The sequence below is a fragment of the Odocoileus virginianus genome, chromosome 9 (genome assembly GCF_023699985.2).
Source record: "Odocoileus virginianus isolate 20LAN1187 ecotype Illinois chromosome 9, Ovbor_1.2, whole genome shotgun sequence".
NCBI classification, from domain to species: Eukaryota; Metazoa; Chordata; class Mammalia; order Artiodactyla; family Cervidae; genus Odocoileus; species Odocoileus virginianus.
The window spans coordinates 43,496,365-43,515,128 of record NC_069682.1 but is presented as its reverse complement, the minus strand read 5'-3'; the positions used below and the strand labels follow the sequence as shown (position 1 = coordinate 43,515,128).

The 18,764-nt window shown below is 41.2% G+C and overlaps 1 protein-coding gene across 5 annotated transcripts in view; it reads left to right on the top strand.

Moving 5' to 3' along the window:
• The window catches only part of RASSF2 (Ras association domain family member 2), a 53,635-nt gene that overhangs the window by 19,620 nt on the left and 15,251 nt on the right, over positions 1-18,764 (top strand). For 3 of the 5 annotated variants that reach the window (XM_020883692.2, XM_020883693.2, XM_070472291.1), the window contains exons 2-5: positions 6,724-6,814; positions 8,257-8,332; positions 10,495-10,646; positions 14,191-14,279. In XM_020883692.2, the coding sequence (XP_020739351.1) occupies positions 6,756-6,814; positions 8,257-8,332; positions 10,495-10,646; positions 14,191-14,279 (376 nt within the window). In that variant the 5' untranslated portion in view covers positions 6,724-6,755. The remainder of the gene's footprint in view (positions 1-6,723; positions 6,815-8,256; positions 8,333-10,494; positions 10,647-14,190; positions 14,280-18,764) is intronic. The other 2 variants (XM_070472293.1, XM_070472292.1) reach the window with 1 other exon arrangement.

Genomic DNA, 18,764 nt, shown 5'->3' with positions numbered 1-18,764 from the left:
CAGAAACTGCCATACTGTTTTCTATAGTGGCTGCACCATTTTACATTCTCACTTGTAGTTCATAAGGGTTTCAATTTTCCTGCATCCTCACCAACGCTTGTTGTCTCATGTATTTGTAATGACAGCCATTCTAACAGGTGTGAAAAGATATCTCATTGTGTTTAAAAAAAAATTATTGAGGTATAGTTGATTTATGTCATATTTAATTACTGCTGTATAGTAAAATGACTCAGTTATACACATATTCTTTTTCATATTTTTTCCATCATAGTTTATCACAGAATGATGAATATATTTCCCTCTGCTGTACAGTAGGACTTTATTATTTATCCATCCTGTATTTAATAGTTTACATGATTTGCATTTCCCTGATTATTAGTGATATTGAGCATCCACAATTAGAAACCTCCCAACAAAGGAAAGCCCAAGATCAGATGGTTTCACTGGTGAATTCTACCAAATGTCTAAAGAAGTGTTAATGTTGATCCTTCTCAAACTCTTACAAAAAATTGAAGAGGATGGAACACTGTCAAACTTATTTTACAAGACCAGATACCAAAGCCAGATAAAGACATTACAGTAAAAAAAACTACAAGCCAACTAAATGGAAAAGACCCTGATGCTGGGAAAGATTGAGGGTGAGAGGAGAAGGGGGTGACAGAGAATGAGACGGTTGGATGGGATCACTGACTCATTGGACGTGAGTTTGAGCAAACTTTGGGAGACAGTGAAGAACAGGGAAGCCTGGCATGCTGCAGTCCATAGGGTCACAAAAAGTCCAACACAACTGAGTGGCTGAACAACAACAGGTCAAAGTACTAGATAAATATAAATTTAAAAATTCTCAACAAAATATTGGCAAAATGAATTTCGACAGTGCATTAAAAGGATCATGCACTGTGATCAAGTGAGATTTTCCCTTGGAATACAAGTATGGTTCAATATATACAATAAATGTAATTATTGATTCAACCTATACATTTCTACTTATTTATCTTGTTGAAAAAAACAGCTCTTAGTTTTATTTGACCTTTTCTATCATTTCTCTGGTTTCCATTTCATTTATTTCTGCTGATATTTGCTGTTTCCTTCTTTTTGCTAGTTGTAGGTTTCGTTTTTTCTTTTTCTAGTTCCTTGAGGTGTAAAATTAGATTGTTCATTTGCGATCTTTTGTTTTTTCTTAATGTAGGTATATATTGTTATAAAGTTCCCTCTTAGAGGTGCTTTTGGTGTATCTCATAACTGTTCGTGTGTATTTGCTTCTGTTTCTATTTAAGATGTTTTTAAATTTCTTTTTTGTTTCTTCTTTGTCTCTTTGGCTGTTCAGGAGTGTGTTGTTTAATTTCCACATATTTGTGAATTTTTCAGTTTTTTTCTACTATTGATTTTTAATTTAATACTACTGTGGTTGGAAAAGATACTTAAATTGCTAAGACATGTTTTGTGTGTAGTTTACTTTGAAATGTGTGAAAAACAAGATGAATTATTGAATGGATAAAGGGATGGACAGATGTTTAATAGTGTAAGGATAGTAAATGTTAAGGGTTCAGTTCAGTTTAATCACTCAATTGTGTCCAACTCTTTGTGACCCCATGGACTGCAGCATGCCAGGCTTCCCTGTCCATCACCAACTCCTGGAGCTTGCTCAAACTCATGTCTGTCGAGTTGGTGATGCCATCCAACCATCTCATCCTCTGTCATCCCCTTCTCCTCCTGCCTTCAATCTTTCCCAGCCTCAGGGTCTTTTCCAGTGAGTCAGTTCTTCACATCAGGTGGCCAAAGTATTGGAGTTTCAACTTTAGCATCAGTCCTTCCAATGAATATTCAGGACTGATTTCCTTTAGGATGAACTGGTTGGATCTCCTTGCAGTACAAAGGACTTTCAAGAGTCTTCCCAACACCACAGTTCAAAAGCATCAATTCGTCAGCACTCAGCTTTCTTTATAGTCCAGCCCTTACATCCATACATGACTACTGGAAAAACCATATCTTTGACTAGATGGACCTTTGCTGGCAAATTAATGTTTCTGCTTTTTAATATGCTCTCTAGGTTTGTCATAGGTTTTCTTCCAAGGAGCAAACGTCTTTTAAGTTCCTGGCTGCAGTCACCATCTGCAGTGATTTTGGAGCCCCAAGAAATAAAGTCTCTCACTGTTTCCATTGTTTCCCCATCTATTTGCCATGAAGTGATGGGACCAGATGCCATGATCTTAGTTTTCTGAATCTTGTGTTTTTAAGCCAACTTTTTCACTCTCCTCTTTCATTTTCATCAAGAGGCTCTCTAGTTTTCTTTGCTTTCTGCCATAAGGATGGTGTCATTTGCATATCTGAGGTTACTGATATTTCTCCCGGCAATCCGCATTCCAGCTTGTGCTTCATCCAGCCCCGCATTTCGTATGATGTACTCTGCATATAAGTTAAATAAGCAGGGTGACAATATACAGCCTTGACGTACTCCTTCCCCATTTTGGAACCAGTCTGTTGTTCCATGTCCAGTTCTAACTGTTGGTTCTTGACCTGCAGACAGGTTTCTCAGGAAACAGGTAAGATGATCTTTGTATTCTCATCACTTAAAGAATTTTCCACAGTTTGTTGTGATCTATGCAGTCAAAGGCTTTGGTGTAATCAATAAAGCAGAAGTAGATATTTTCTGGAACTCTCTTGCTTTTTCTGTGATCCAATGGATGTTGGCAATTTGATCTCTGGCTCCTCTGCCTTTTCTAAATACAGCTTGAACATCTGATGTTCATGGTTCATGTACTGTTGAAGCCTGGCTTGGAGAATTTTGAGCATTGCTTTGCTAGCATGTGAAATGAGTGCAATTGTGCAGTAGATGGAACATTCTTTGGGATTGGAATGAAAACTGACCTTCCAGTCCTGTGGCCACTGCTGAGTCTTCCAAATTTGCTGGCATATTGAGTGCAGAACTTCAACAGCATCATCTTTCAGGATTTGAAATAGCTCAACTGGAATTCCACCCCTCCCCACTAGCTTTGTTCTTGCTAGTGCTTCCTAAGGCCCACTTGAGTTTGCATTCCAGGATGTCTGGCTCTAGGTGAGTGATCATACTACCCTAGTTATCTGTGTCATGAAGATCTTTTTTGTATAGTTCTTTTGTGTATTCTTGCCACGTCTTCTTAATATCTTCTCTTCTGTTAGGTCCATACCATTTCTGTCCTTTATTGTGCCCATCTTTGCATGAAATTTTCCCTTGATATCTCTAATTTTCTTGAAGAGATCTCTGGTCTTTTCCATTCCATTGCTTTCCTCTCTTTCTTTGCATTGATCACTGAGGAAGGTTTTCTTATCTCTTCTTGGTATTCTTTGGAACTCTGCATTCAAATGGGTATGTCTCTCCTTTACTCTGTGCCTTTCACTTCTCTTCTTTTCTCAGCTATTTGTAAGGCCTCCTCAGACAACCATATTGCCTTTTTGCATTTCCTTTTTCTTGGGGATCGTTTTGATCACTGCCTCCTGTACAATGTCAGGAACCTCCATCCATAGTTCTTCAGGCTCTCTGTCTATCAGATCTAATCCCTTCAATCTATTTGTCACTTCCACTGTATGATCATAAGTGATTTGATTTAGGTCATACCTGAATGGTCTAGTGGTTTTCCCTAATTTTTTCAACTTAAATCTGAATTTGGCAATAAGGAGTTCATAATCTGAGCCACAGTCAGTTCCCGGTCTTGTTTATGCTGACTGTAAAGAGCTTCTCCATCTTCAGCTGCAAAGAATGTAATCAATTTAATTTCGGTATTGACCATCTGGTGATATCCATGTGTAGAGTCTTCTCTTGTGTTGTTGGAAGAGGGTGTTTGCTATGACCAGTGTATTCCCTTGGCAAAACTCTGTTATCCTTTGCGCAGCTTCATTTTGTACTTGAAGGCCAAACTTGCCTGTTACTCCAGGAATCTCTTGATTTTGTATTTTTGCATTCCAGTCCCTATGATGGAAAGGACATCTTTTTTTTTTTTTTGTGAAAAATAAGATGAATTATTGAATGGATAAAAGGATGCACAGATGTGTTATAATGTAAGGATAGTAAACGTTAAGTATAGACTAGCCAAAAGTATATTGCTATTCCTTGTCTTACTTCTTAAATTTTGTTTTTGAAAATTTTCAGAATAAAATACTTGAGAAAAATTCTAATAATACTGTTACCTGAGAGAGTTGGCCTTTCATTCACTTACATGTACATCTGCCAAAAGTTCTCAACTGGGGGCAGTTTAGCTCCCCGGGGATGGTGGTAATGTCCCGAGACATTTTTGATTGTCTTGACTGGGGGCCATGGCTGCTGACATCTAGTGGGTAAGAGTGAAGGATACTGCATAATCATGTTTCAATGCACAGGACAGCCCTCACAACAAAGAATGACCTAGCCCCAAAAGTCAGTAGTGCTGAGGTTGAAAAACCCTAATGTGTGTGTGTGTATATATATATATATATCCATTCAGATGAATGTATGTTGTTGTTCTTGTTCAGCTGCTCAGTCGTGTCTGACTTTTTGCAACCCCATGGATCATAGCACGCCAGGCTTCCCTGTCCTTCACCAACCCCTGGAACTTGCTCATACTCATGTCTATTGAGTCAGTGATGCCATCCAGCCGTCTCATACTCTGTTGTCCCCTTCACCTCCTGCCTTCAATCTTTCCTAGCCTCAGGGTCTTTTCTAATGAGTTGGCTTTTGCATCTTGTAGCCAAAGTATTGGAGCTTCAGATCAGTCCTTCCAGTGAATATTCAAGACTGATTTCCTTTTTGATTGACTGGTTTGATCTTGCAATCCAAGGGAGTCTCAAGAGTCTTCTTCAACATCACAGCTCAAAAACATCAATTCTTCAGCATTCAGCCTTCTTTATGGTCCACCTCTCACATCCACACACGACTACCGGAAAAACCATATCTTTGACTAGATGGACCTTTGCTGGCAAATTAATGTTTCTGCTTTTTAATACGCTCTCTAGGTTTGTCATAGGTTTTCTTCCAAGCAGCAAGCGTCTTTTAATTTCCTGGCTGCAGTCACCATCTGCAGTGATTTTGGAGCCCCAAGAAATAAAGTCTCTGTTTCCATTGTTTCCCCATCTATTTGCCATGAAGTGATGGGACCAGATGCCATGATCTTAGTTTTCTGAATCTTGTATTTTTCAGCCAGCTTTTTTACTCTCCTCTTTCACTTTCATCAAGAAGCTCTTTAGTTCTTCTTTGCTTTCTGTCATAAAGATGGTGTCATTTGCATATCTGAGGTTATTGATATTTCTCCTGGCAATCTTCATTTCAACTTGTGCTTTATCCAGCCCAGCATTTTGCATGATGTACTCTGCATAGAAGTTAAATAAGCAGGGTAACAATATATAGCCTTGATGTACTCCTTTCCCAATTTTGAGCCAGTCCATTGTTCCATGTCTGGTTCTACCTGTTCCTTCTTGACCTGCATACAGGTTTCTCAGGAGGTTGATAAGGTGGTCTGGTATTCCCATCTCTTTAAGAATTTTCCACAGTTTGTTGTGAACCACACAGTCATAGGCTTTAGTGTAGTCTTTGAAGCAGAAGTAGATGTTTTTCTGGAGTTCTCTTGCTTTTTCTATGTTCCAGCAGATGTTGGCAATTTGATCTCTGGTTCCTCTTCCTTTTCTAAATCCAGCTTGTACATCTGGAAGTTCTTGGTTCACATACTGTTGAAGCCTGGCATGGAGAATTTTGAGTGTTACTTTGCTAGCACACAACAAAGTAATATGTATCTATATGCATATTTTATGCTTGTATGCATGCCTGCTCAGTCACATCATGGAGCTTTGCAGCCCCATGGACTGTAGCCTGCCAGGCTCCACTGTCCATGGGATTTCCCAGGCAAGAATACTGGATTGGGTTGCCATTTCCTCCTTCAGGGGATCTTCCTGACCCAGGGATCCAACCCACATCTCCTCTTGTGTCTCCTGCATTGGCAGGTGGATTCTTTATCACTAAGGTAACTACCCTTGAAAGTGTAATTGCTCAGTTTTGTCCAGCTCTTTGAGACTTCTTGGACTGTAGCCTGCCAGGCGTCTATGTCTATGGAATTCTCTAGGCAAGAATACTGGAGTGGATTGCCATTTCCTTCTCCAAGTGATCTTCCCAACCCAGGGATCAAACCTGGGTCTCCAACATTGCAGGCAGATTCTTTACCATCTGAGCCACAAGGGAAGCCTTACATGTACATTAAACAAAATTGGACTCATAGTTTTATAACTTTGTTTTCATAATGTATTGTCATTTTCTCAGGTAATTAAATTGCCTTTCATATTGTCATATTTTAATGATAATGTATGTGCCCATTTCTCTTCGGGCATTTTTTTTTAGGTTGTTTACCCATCTTTAGTATATCTCAGTAATATCAACTTTGCTTTCCAGACAAATCTCTATTCTGTGTAGTGAAGTTCTCTTCAGGAAGATTCATTCCTTCAAACCAGCTTGGGTGCCAGCATCCTCTGTGTCTGTGGCTTGGGCATTTGTTTTGGGGCTGTGCAAAGACTGTCATTTTTGTTTGGGTTTTTTTCTCAGAAGCTCTGGCAAGCAGCGTGGCATCTTCCTGGCCCTTCTTCCTGGCCCTTTGTCAGTGTTGGGCTGCTCAAGCTATGTATCTGGGGCAGGGACAAAGAACGATGTGCTCCCAGCCCCCAGCCCATGTTCTGCTGACTTCTTAAAGACACAACTGGACTTTAACTGCTGTCTTCTTTCAAATATAGGCCTCTTCTTCTGATGAAAAGAGAAAGGAAGAATGGACTACCATCACCAAACTTCCCTAGTCCCATGTGGACAAGATAAATACATTTCCAAGTAAGATTTTTTGCTACGGGGTTGTCTTTGCAGTGGCCGGTCCCATGTGGATGGAAGCCACTGGCAGAGGAAACTCCTTACGTGAGAGGAGCTCATGTGTGTGAGAAGGAGAAAGCAACTGAGTGTGGACTAGTGAGAGCATCAAGCAAGTTTGCTGCTATATTTGAAGAACATGCCCCTAGAGCCTGGCCATAGAGAGTGAAGTTAAGGGTGTCTTCAAGACACAGTATCTTTAGAGGCTCGAAAGAGTTGATGTCCTGGAGAGTTTCTAGGAGGAGGAGTTGGTTGTGACAGCCCCAAATCTTTACATTGAATGACTGGACTTAAAGTGACAGAACGCCCTTGCCTCTTGCCTGAGAAGAGGCAAAAGCATACCTTGGTCTCCTCAAGCTCCTCCCTCCTCCCAGGCCTCCCTTCATTCACTTTCGGATAAAACTTGATCAGAGCATTTTCAGGTTTGAAAACTCTCACTCTGATCACAAAGGGTGTCACATGCTGTCTCTTCCATGTTTAGTATTAAGAGAACTATGCTCCCTGGGGGAGCAACTTGGAAACCAGTATTTAGAGGCCTTGTAAGGTTTTTAAAAAATGTTTTTATAAACCAAAATCACGTAGAATAAACAGACAAAAGCACCTCTCAAAGGAGAGTAGAAGAGAAAATTAGAAGAGTAACACAGAATATTACATTAGGGGCTTCTTGTGTGATTCAGCAGTAAATAATCTGCCTGCAATGCAGGAGACATGGGTTCAATACCTGGATTGGGAAAATCCCCTGGAGAAAGGAATAGCACCCCATTTCAGTATTCTTGCCTGGGAAAATCCCATGAACAGAGGAGCCTGATGGGCTATAGTCCATGGGGTTGTAAAGAATTGGACACAACTTAATGACTAAACAACAAAGGTATGTCAATGAAGTTTAAGTCAACGGGGCCCAGGACTCTCCCTTTTAACTTCCTGAAATCCTAGGAGTTTCTGAGTCTCATGAAGGTCTGTAGTATATGTCTTCTTCTCACAGCATTTGTGAGAGAGGAAAGGCTGTGGAGAGGCTGAAGAAACCTTGTGTACGTGCTTTGAAGTGCATTTTCTTCTATGAATCTGTGGTTTAACAAGGCCTGCATATTTAGCTTCGGTTTGAGAAATGTAGTGAGAGCTGCTAACCTTTGTCAGCAGACCAGACCTGCCTTGATTTTCTGGAGTTGCTCCTTACATTAAGTCTGTTCTAGGTAGTATTTACTCTTGATCTTGATCCTGGGAAAGTTTGTGATGGAAGATGGGTGGTTCTACACTCTATGGCTGTGTGTATTTGTGTGTATGTACACGTATAGACAAACACCCCGACTGGAGTGACTGAAGGCCAGATTAGAGGTGAGAAAAAGAGGGAGCAATTGCATTATAAGTGACTTTAGCTGAGATTGTGACACTTCTTGTATTTTTCTCTTAAGGAATGAACTTCTCCTGCATTTGAAGACCTACAACTTGTACTATGAAGGCCAAAATTTGCAACTCCGACATCGTGAGGTAAGGAGTCACAGGGAAAGTCTGTGGGGCTCCTCCCCTAGTGGCCAGCCCAGTCTTCATCTCCATGTCTTCTGGGTCTCCAGGTCTCCATGTCACCCTCCCCAAGAGGGTCTCTGCCTCTCTTGCCACAGTGAGTAGCCTCTCAATGTTAGTGATGTTATTGGGAGTCCCTGGAGTTCTTTGGAAGTACACTCTGAGCCCAGATTTTTTCTAAAAAGAATGAGTTTTCTGTTCTGGAGATATTCCTGTGACTAGACTAATACTAGCCTCAGAAAGAGGACCCTCCAAAAGGATGCTTTCATGAAATGACTATTTCAGATGGTACTCAAGCAACCGTTTTCCTCTTGGGCAATTCAGGAACCTCACCCTGTCCTCTGTGTTGAGACATCTGGCCCATGTGCTGTTGCAGCAATCTGGACAAGTTACATAAGCTCTGGGTGATAACTCTTGGCTTTTCCCCACAACTGCAGCAGCCTTCCAAGACCCAGAGGGATGGGGTGGAGAGAGAGGTGGGAGGGGGGACCGGGATGGGGAATACATGTAAATCCATGGCTAATTCATCTCAATGTATGACAAAAACCACTGCAATGTTGTAGAGTAATTAGCCTCCAACTAACGGGGATAAATGGGAAAAAAAAAAAAAGAATGCCTTCTTAGAATGTCTTTTGTTATCCATATATCATTCCCCAGCCCCCTTCCTGAATATAAGTTTATTCATCCTGTATCCATTTCTGTAAAGCCTGTTTCAGGTAGATGGTGAATTATATGGGAGCCTAGGAGAGTAATTTATACTCAAGTGTTCTTGGCTGATAAGGTACATGTAATACCCTTCTAAACACATTTTCAGGTTATCAAGCCATATTGATTTAATCTGTAGAAACAGATATCAGATGGTAGAATTTCAGCTACTAAGGCAGGCTGGTTGGGGATAGTATGTAGTGGCTTTTTGTATGTTCCTCAAACTACACCACTTAGGCAAAGTCCTACTTTGGGTTAAATTCTGCCCTCTAATCATGTGGTATAAAGTATTGATGCCAGCCTTGACCACTTAGAAGACCATACATGTAACCTGTGCTTAAATAACGCTTTTCTCCTTAAGATTACCAAACATCCCTAAAGTTGTTCCACCCCTCTCCTGCCTTCTTTTACTACCCCCTCCCTCTCTAAGGATGATCCTGGGACCCAGATTAGTTGTTCACTGAACATGCATCATCTTCTTTCATGGGGCTTGTCCTGAAGATGTGGCCATAGGCTAGATCTGAGGTCTTGACCCTGCTTATAAAACATGGCTTCAAAAGGTTTTGCTTTTGAACAAAGAGTCTTTAGGCACTGTCCTCAAACTTTCTAAAAATTAGTGGCTGGATCGGTAGCAAGATTTTGGTCCTTAAGCAGCTATTCTGAGGTGTGTCCTATAGATGACTCAAGGGTATGGTGATTTCTGAGATCCATTTCTTTGGGATAAAACATCCAGATATTTTTAGGCCTTCACATTTAAATTCTTATCAATCAACAACCCTCGAGTATAAATTTGGAATTCTTGCAGAATCTATTCATCTCTTAGAGAGTTATTATGTAGCACATTAGCTAATTATTGGCTCTGGGAAGTTCTGCTGTTAAGAAATCTGATAACACATCATCTCCCAACTCAGGATCACTTGATACTCTTTTTAAGGTAACAGTTCATCTGCCAGATGAGCTAGTGTTCTGGTGAGCAAACTTGAGGAAATGTTACTTTAAATCACCAACCAGTGGGTCAGATTGCTAAACATGTTATAATGAAACACACATCACTTTCTATAGTAGGGGAGGGAGAAAATAGCTAATTCAAGGTTTTAGCTCTTGCTTCTGTTAGCATAATTTAAGAATAACAGGCTATTTTCTCACATACTTTAAGAAATATATTTATTGTTCTTTAAAGTCATTAGCATAAAAAACAACAAAGAAACCATTGTTACAACTTGCACATGTCTATGAATTTTGAGGCAACTATGTGCCGACTTCTGAGCTCAGCTTCAGAGCCTGGAGAGTGGCTTGGAGTTGAGGTGTGACTGTAACTTGGGTGCACCTACCTGGGTACATCAAGAATGCTGTCATTTACCACAGACAACATGGTGCTGGCTTCTTTGGAATTTTTCTGGACTTATCCAATTGCTTTGTGGCAGGAGGAAGATGAGTTTATCGTGGAAGGGCTGCTGAACATCTCCTGGGGACTGCGCCGGCCCATTCGTCTACAGATGCAGGATGACAATGAACGCATTCGCCCCCCTCCATCCTCTTCCTCTTGGCACTCTGGCTGTAACTTGGGGGCTCAGGGGTGAGTAAAGAGAGATAGGACTGGGGATTGACCAGAGGTATCTGGGGGTTGCATGTGTTCTCAAGCTGGTAAATGCTACCTTCTTCCAGCAAGCCTTGATCCAAGCTCCCATTCCCACTCCCCCCTGCTGTAGACTTGGAATGAGGAGAAAAGGGCATATGTTGGTGTTACCGGGCTTCCAGGCCTGTCACCACAATCAATGAATGAAAGAGTGAGGAAGGGAGATGCTGAGTCCAAGAGGAGAAGCACCAAGGCTTGAGTGAGCAGCGTGCCATCGCTCTTGGAGGCCCTACCTCTCTGAGAGGTATTGTAGTGGCTAGCCAGGCTCAGTCTGCAGATTTCTGACAGGACACCCAATGCCCCAGCATCCTCCCCACTGGGACCACATCTCATAGAATGACCCCACTCCAGAGTCATTTAGGGCTCAAAACTTCTGTCCAAAGCTCTCTGTGTCTTAGAGGAACCTGGAAGTGGGGAAAGAATGTCAGGCCCTGACCACGCCAGTCAAGCAAGCTCTGCTTCCTTTAGGTTACACCTGGAGTTGGGTGGTGGTGTAATGGTTTGGGAGGTCCCCTCTCCTGTGTTCCCACTAGAAGGTCTGTGAAGACTAAGTCTGTTCCTTCCTATAGCCAAACGAGTAGCTCTGTACATCTAGTAAGGCACACCCTCTTTACTGTTTTTGTGTGTGTGTGTGGCTGTGCTGGGTCTTCCTTGTGGTTCATGAGCTCTTCATTGCTGCATGCAGGCTTTCTCTAGCTAAGGTGCACAGGCTTCTCACTGAGGTGGCTTCTCTTGGCAGAGCACAGGCTCTAGGGTGTGTGGGCTTCAGTAGTGTGATGCATGGGCTTAGTTGTCCCGCGGCATGAGGAATCTTAGTTCCCAAACCAGGGATTGAATCCATGTCCTCTACGCTGGCGGGCAGATTCTTAACCATTGGACCACCAGGGAAATCCCTACTATCTGGTATTTCAGTTTTTAGGATAAAGTGACAACTCTTTGTTCCATCGTAAAATTTGCTAATGCTGACTGCCTTGGGGCCAGAGCATGGTGGAATGCACCAAGATCTCAGCCAAAACCACAGTGATGTTTTTTCTGTTTTAAATGAGAACCAAGCCCTCTCTGTTGGCCCCATTGAACATTTTGTTAAACTCCACAGCCAAATCTATTCTTCGCTGAATTTAAGAGAAACCTTCAACGTTGCCAAAAGCCTGTAGCTGATCTGGTTTATTTCCAAGGGAATTTAAGGAGGAGAGTCTTTGCTTGTACCGTCAGTACTGGGGGCGGGGGGTGCGGGGGGAGCCGCGGAGAGGTCCAGTCACGGTTCTTTGGTTTCATCTAACTTCGCAGTTTCATACTCTGCTTTGCTTTCAGCATTTTCACTGTATTTGATTTCAAGTGGGCCAAACCCATTCCATAGCACCAGCCGAGCCCGTGGAGTATTACATTTCGTTCCCTAAGTGAGATGGTTTTTAAAATTCCGTTTGACCATGTAGCCTTTGGCTGGCCTACTCCAGAGTCTTTCAGGCTGTACTCTTGTTTCTTTTCCCTTCCTTATGGCATCAAGCTGGTCTTGGTTGCTTCTTGAAACCTGCAAATACTTTGACAGAGTTTTCAGGAATGATAAATGATGTTATTCCAGTGCCTGCTATAGTAAAGTGAATGCCTGGACCACTGTTTTAAGAAGGATGCTGAGTTTGGAGGAGAATGGATACATGTATATATATGATTGAGTCCCTTCGCTGTTTACCTGAAACTATCACAACATTATTAATTGGCTATACCCCAATACAAAGTAAAGAGTTGTTTTTGGTTTTTTTTTAAAGAAACGTGCTGAGACCAGTTTCTGCTTGGGCAATAAAGAGGGTTTCAGACTAGGGAGTGGGCAGTGGCTGCTGTGGGTGCCAAGTGTACACCATTCCTGAGAGGCTCTGATTTCATTCTGGGGCTCAGATGCCCACAAGTTATAACTATACAACAGGTTGTTCTTTCAGATTTTCAATTTTCAATTGTCTTTCCTTAAAAATTATCATCCCTGGTGGTCCAGTGATTAGGCTCCACATTCTGACTGCAGACAGATTCAGTCCCTGGTCAGGGAACTAAGATCCCACAAGCCACTTGGTATGGCCAAAAAACAAGCAAAAAAATATCATCCCTGGACTGTAAGTCCTATCTCTGCTGAGTCATAGTATTACCAAACCAAATTTGGGTCTGCTCACCTACATGCAGTAAAGCCAATTTACTGACACCAGGTTATGGTGAAGGAAGGTGCTGCATTTATTGCACATCCAAGCAAGGAGTATAGGCAGCTCATGCGCAAAAGACCTGAACTCTTTGATGGTTTAGAGGGAAGAGTTTTTAAAGGCAAGGTGAGGGAGACTGTTGCAGGGTGATAGATGCTTTCTCATTAATTTGGTGGTGAGGTAATTAGGTGGTACTTCAGAAGTCAACATCATCTGGTTCCAACTGGTTTGGGGTTTACCTGCTTGTGGTCAGAATGCAGTTAACTTCTTATACCTGGTGGAGGATTAGATATCTGCAAAACAACTCCTGGATATGGCTCAGGATATTATCTATAGCCCCTGAGGAGGAACTAAAGGTTCTTGAATTGTTTTACAGCTAAACTAATTTTTTTTGTCTTGCTTGGCTGTTTTCCTTTGTTTCTGCATTTTCTCACTTCTCTGATTATGTTTGTTTTTTTGGAACTCAGGGAAGGCCTAGAAGGCTAAAGCTTTTGAACAAACAGGAAGAGGAGGATGCAGGGGTCTGTTCCTGGGAAACCCCCATAGGGTCTGGCTTGGTTTCACCAGGACACCTACGTTCGTCTCACCATGGGATGGTCTTTTTTTTTTTTTTCGTCTCACCATGGGATGGCCTTAATTGGTCAAATATGATTCTCCTTTCTAGCCAAATCCTCTGTTGATTTTGGGTGTGTTTCTCTGAGCTGCTTCCATTGTCCTTCTGAGCTTTGGCAAGTTATTTCCCAGTTATCAGGGCAATACCAGGTCTCAACTCAGATTGCCTGCATGTGACCCTGTCTTCAGCAACCCTGAGCACACTGCCATCAGTGCCACTTCTATAGTTATTCTGACTCTCGTAGCAACCAACCTATTACTTTCCATTCCTGTTAGATTCCAGAAGAAATTTCTCAGTAATTCCTTCAACATAAATGGGCCTGTACTAGAATCTTGTCCCTAAAAATAAATGACCATTATTAGGGTTTTCTAAATAAGGCATAGACTTTGTAGGTGCTTAGAAACTCAGCACAGGTACCACACAGGTATTCTTTGCTGTTCTCTGTCCTGGGCTTGATGTTGCTACAAATGCTGGGAACAAGCACTTTCTCCCTCCAGAATTCACCTTCCTTGCCCAGTGCTTGGCTCAGGAGCTGGGCCAGCCTCATGAGGCCCTCAGCACAGCCTACCGTGTCCTTCATCACCTACTGCATGGTGATCCCCAGAAGTATTCCCTTTGCATGAGTGGGATGGGTGGGACTGAGGGAGTTCCTCTGCAGGGGCTGAACCTTTTGTTTGTTTTTGCTTTCCAGTACCATCCTGAAGCCCCTCACCATGCCCAACATTACGATCTCAGAGGTGGATGCCCTGCCTGAGAGTGATCAGACATTGAGCCCCACAGGTACATGCATGGTGGGAGGATCCTCCAGTGTCGGACCAGCTGTGTGAAGACTGATGTGATGAATGTTGTATACTGTTACTTATTTTTTGGAAATACGAAATTCACATGGTTTGAGATTCAAAACTTATTAAGAAAAAAGAATTGAAAGTTTCACATCTCATCCACCCACTGATTTTCCCTCCCTAGAAGCAATCTGAAGGCTTTCTTCCGAAGATATTCTTTGCAAACACAAGGAAATACACACCAACAAAGCTTAATGGTTGGATGCCATTTTTTTCTTTCCCTTTCTTATATAAGTGGCAGCATTTTGCTCATCCCATTCCTGTTAGTTTGTCTTGAGGATTGTTCCATACAAACCCAGAAAGAACTTCTGCATTCTTTACAGGTCTGCAGTATTTCATTGTATGAATAAATAATTTAATCACTTCCTATTGATAAACATTTAAGTCACTTCTAGCCTTTAGACAAACAAAGGTGTAGAAAATGTCCTTGTGCTTGTCTCATTTCACACATTTGTGTCTGTAGAATTCTTTCAAATTAAGTTTCTAGGTATGAGGCTGTGTGCATTTTTAATTTTGATAGATATTATCAGTTCATAATATCTTGCAAGTCCTTATATCATGCTTATCCTGTACCTGATACTGTTCTAAGTGCTTTCAATTAATCAACTTATTTAAACCCATACAGTAATCTTGTGAGGTGGATGCTATTATTAACCCCTTCTATAGATGATGTAGCTGAGGCACAGAGAGGTTAGTGATATATGGTGTCGGGAAGGAAGACATTTTTCTCTGCCTGTTACCGAGTCCAAGCTCATTCTGCTCCACCACACAACAGGCCAATAAACTGAAAGATGAGGTGTTGAGGCAAATAATATGAGTCGAAAAGCCATAGACTGAGAAGATGGCAAACTAGTGTCTCCAAAAAAACCCATATTATCAGGATCTGGATTCCAGTTTCTTTTGTAGAACAGAGGAGAGAAGGTGAGGACATAAAGTAAAAAGGCCATTTATCTTGTAACATAGGAGAGGATGTGTTAAATTCATCTTTTCTGCAACCATTCACTGGTGGGCAGGGTCAGATTGTCTCCCTGTGAACTGAACAAAGCCACTTTAGCTTAACATTTAGACAGAGGGACAGAGTTCCTTGAGGCAGGCCATTATGTATTATTATAATAACACAAACAAAGGTAAAGTCAAAGAAACAGATCCAACATGGAGTCAAAATTGGCTTTTCCCTATTATAATCCCCCACTGTCAATGTCTGTTCCACAATCTTGTGGAAAGGGGGTAATGACCCTTCTAACTACTTCATCAGATGGACCTTTCTGGGAGTGTTCACCATTGGTGCCAGTGTTCCAAATGTTGAGATTTGTCTTCTTTTGTTCCCTTTTGGAAAGTGTCTTCTTTGCACTTGTAGACTTAAAAATATTCACAATCTAAAAGCTGACAGTTATGTTTTATTCAGCAAGAATTTTTTAGGACTTCAAACCCAGGAGGCAGCATCTCGAGGAATTCCGTGCTACATATGGGAAGATACAAGAGTCTGGGCTCACTGAAATCATTCTTTTGATACACTTCTCAGTTCACTAAGGACCTGTATCCTCTCTTCTTACATCCTGAGTTTCCTCAGTGCTCAGCATAGGGAGTAGCCACAATCTGATGGCTGCAAATGGCAAGTAGAACTCAGAGCTCATCAGCTCACACTGGAGAGCTGCAATTGCTGATGACTGATCTCCTCTTGGTCAGGAATTTGGCCAACATCTGGGAAACATTTCATAATCAAACTTTGTCCCATGGTGCTGGCTGAGAGGCTCATTCAAGATCAGGTGAGAATTCTTGATATGCCACTCCAGGTGCTAAATTTTTGGATTAGGCCCTGTCAATAATTAAAGATTATCTAGATCTTCTTTCTAATTATGATCCAAGAGACATTCTCCCTTTTTACTTCGTCCCATACCTAGAATCACACTGTTACAATTACTTTATGTAATAAATGTGATCTGTTCCTCAAGATGTTTAGCCATAGAAGTTTTGTTGGAGGCCTGGTTACACTCAGTACTGTAAGAGACAATAATCTTGTGAAAAAGACAGGATACAAGTAATGCAGCTGGTAATATTGACAAAGACATAGTGCCGCAGGGAGACACAAAGCAAAAACAACTTGGAAACAAAGAATAAATTAAAATGATGATTAGCATAACTAGTTGTAGTGTTGGTCGCTCAGTCATGTCCGACTCTTTGTGACCCCATGGATTGTAGCTCGCCAGTCTCCTCTGTCCAGGGAATTCTCCAGGCAAGAATTCTGGAGTGGGTAGTGATTCCTTTTTCCAGGGGATCTTCCCAACCCAGGGATCTAACCTGGGTCTCCTGCACTCCAGGCAGATTCTTTATCATCTGAGCCACCAGGGAGTCCAATTGCAATAAAATATCAAGTCCACGGGAGAGCCATCTGGGGCCTCCAAATTGTGGCAGGATCATAGAGAAAATGATAAATAGTTCAGCTTTGTTTTCAAAGGTATACTTTATCAACTTGTTATAGGTCATACCATAAAAGTTTTTTTGTGAAAAAAAAAAAAAATTAAAGCTAGTATATTTCTCAAAGTCATAAAATTATAAACCATATTCATGAATCCATATACAAAACTTAAAATAGCCTAGTTAAAGGTTTGAGTACAATGCAGTTATCAGGAAACTTGATTATTTCTATGACATATAACATTTTAGATAATATATCAGGACATATCAGATGTTAGGGATTCCACATAAATTTTGGAAAATCTACATTAGTGGCATTTATCCATATTCTATAACCTAAGGTTCTTCTCCAACCATTTGACAAGGATTTTGAGATAATTAACATATCAAATAAACTTAGTTTGACCTTCCTCTTTGAAATGTCTCAAAGATGTTCTTTTGAAGTATCCCAGAGTCAGCTGGAGGCTGAAAAAGCTTTACTCAGATTTTGATATTTGGGAAAATTTGTTAAAAATATCAAAAAGGTTTTAAAACACAAGAGGATCATAGGTCACTGTGAAACAATATTTATTCATTTAACCAAAGTCTCAAAATGATTAAAAGAAAGCAAATATGGATCACCTAAGGGCCCAGATAGAGAAGGCAATGGCAACCCACTCCAGGTTTTCTTGCCTGGAAAAGCCCATGGACGGAGGAGCCTGGTAGGCTGCGGTCCATGGGGTCACGGAGAGTCGGACATGACTGAGCGACTTCACTTTCACTTTTCACTTTCATGCGTTGGAGAAGGAAATGGCAACCCATTCCAGTGTTCTTGCCTGGAGAATCCCAGGGATGGCAGAGCCTGATGGGCTGCCATCTGTGGGGTCGCACAGAGTCGGACACGACTGAAGTGACACAACAGCAGCAGCAAGGGCCCAGAAACTCATACAACCTGTAATCAAAAAGGAGCACTTCTAACAGAAAGAGATAAATCAAATTCTAGCCTTATATTAGTTTACTTAACAAAATCCATTTACCTAGTTAACTTCAGTCTCAATTTAGTTAATCCTGACCTTGTATAAAACTTTCTCAATAAAATGTAATTTCATGCCTCATACCGTCTTCTTTTTTTCTTTCTAGCATTTATTAACTCGGTCTTTTTTAACATTATTAACTGGATCTTCATTGCTGCATGCAGGCTTTCTCTCATTGCAGTGTGGGATGGTAGGGGGTGGTGGTGGCTACTCCCTGTTGTGGTGTGTGGGCTTCTGAATGTGGTAACTTCTCTTGTTGCAGAGCCAGGCTCTAGGCGTGCAGGCTCAGTAGTTGTGGGGCACAGGCTTAGTTGGTCTGCAGCACATGGGATCTTCTGGGACCAGGGATCAAACCCATGTCCCTTGCCTTGGCAGGGACATGGACCACCAGGGAAGTCCCTCCTCATGCCTTCTTAACCTCCTCACACATTCTACCATACTGAGATGTTTTATTGTCTTCAGTAGCTTTAATTATATATTTAAATTAGAATTCCCAACTCCTAAAACTCTTAATTTCTAGTGAAAAGCAAGAGACCAATAATAGTTACCACAATCTGAAGAAACTATTTTAGATGATTTTTAGCTAAAGTCATCAAGTTATTTTTTCTTGCTGACAAATGTGCGACAGATATAACAAAATTTCCTTTAACCTCTATTAAAACTAGGTGCAGTGAAAGAGTGTTACTTAATATTGATGGCTCCAAAGACATCTATATTAATTAGATCAACAAACATTAATATAAGATATTAAGTTAATACTAAATACTTTCCTGTTCACTGAACCTAAAACTCATTTAGCTTAATTTCTTTTGCATTTAGAATTGTTTGGTTTGTAAGCACGTACTTTTCTTTAAGGCAACTTAAACAGGCCTCTTTTGTGAATTAACCTTAACAATAATATCCAAAGACACTTGCTAAGATATACACATATGCACACAGACATAATAAGAAATATTATACTTTATTTTCCAAACTTAGTTATGAATCAGATATCA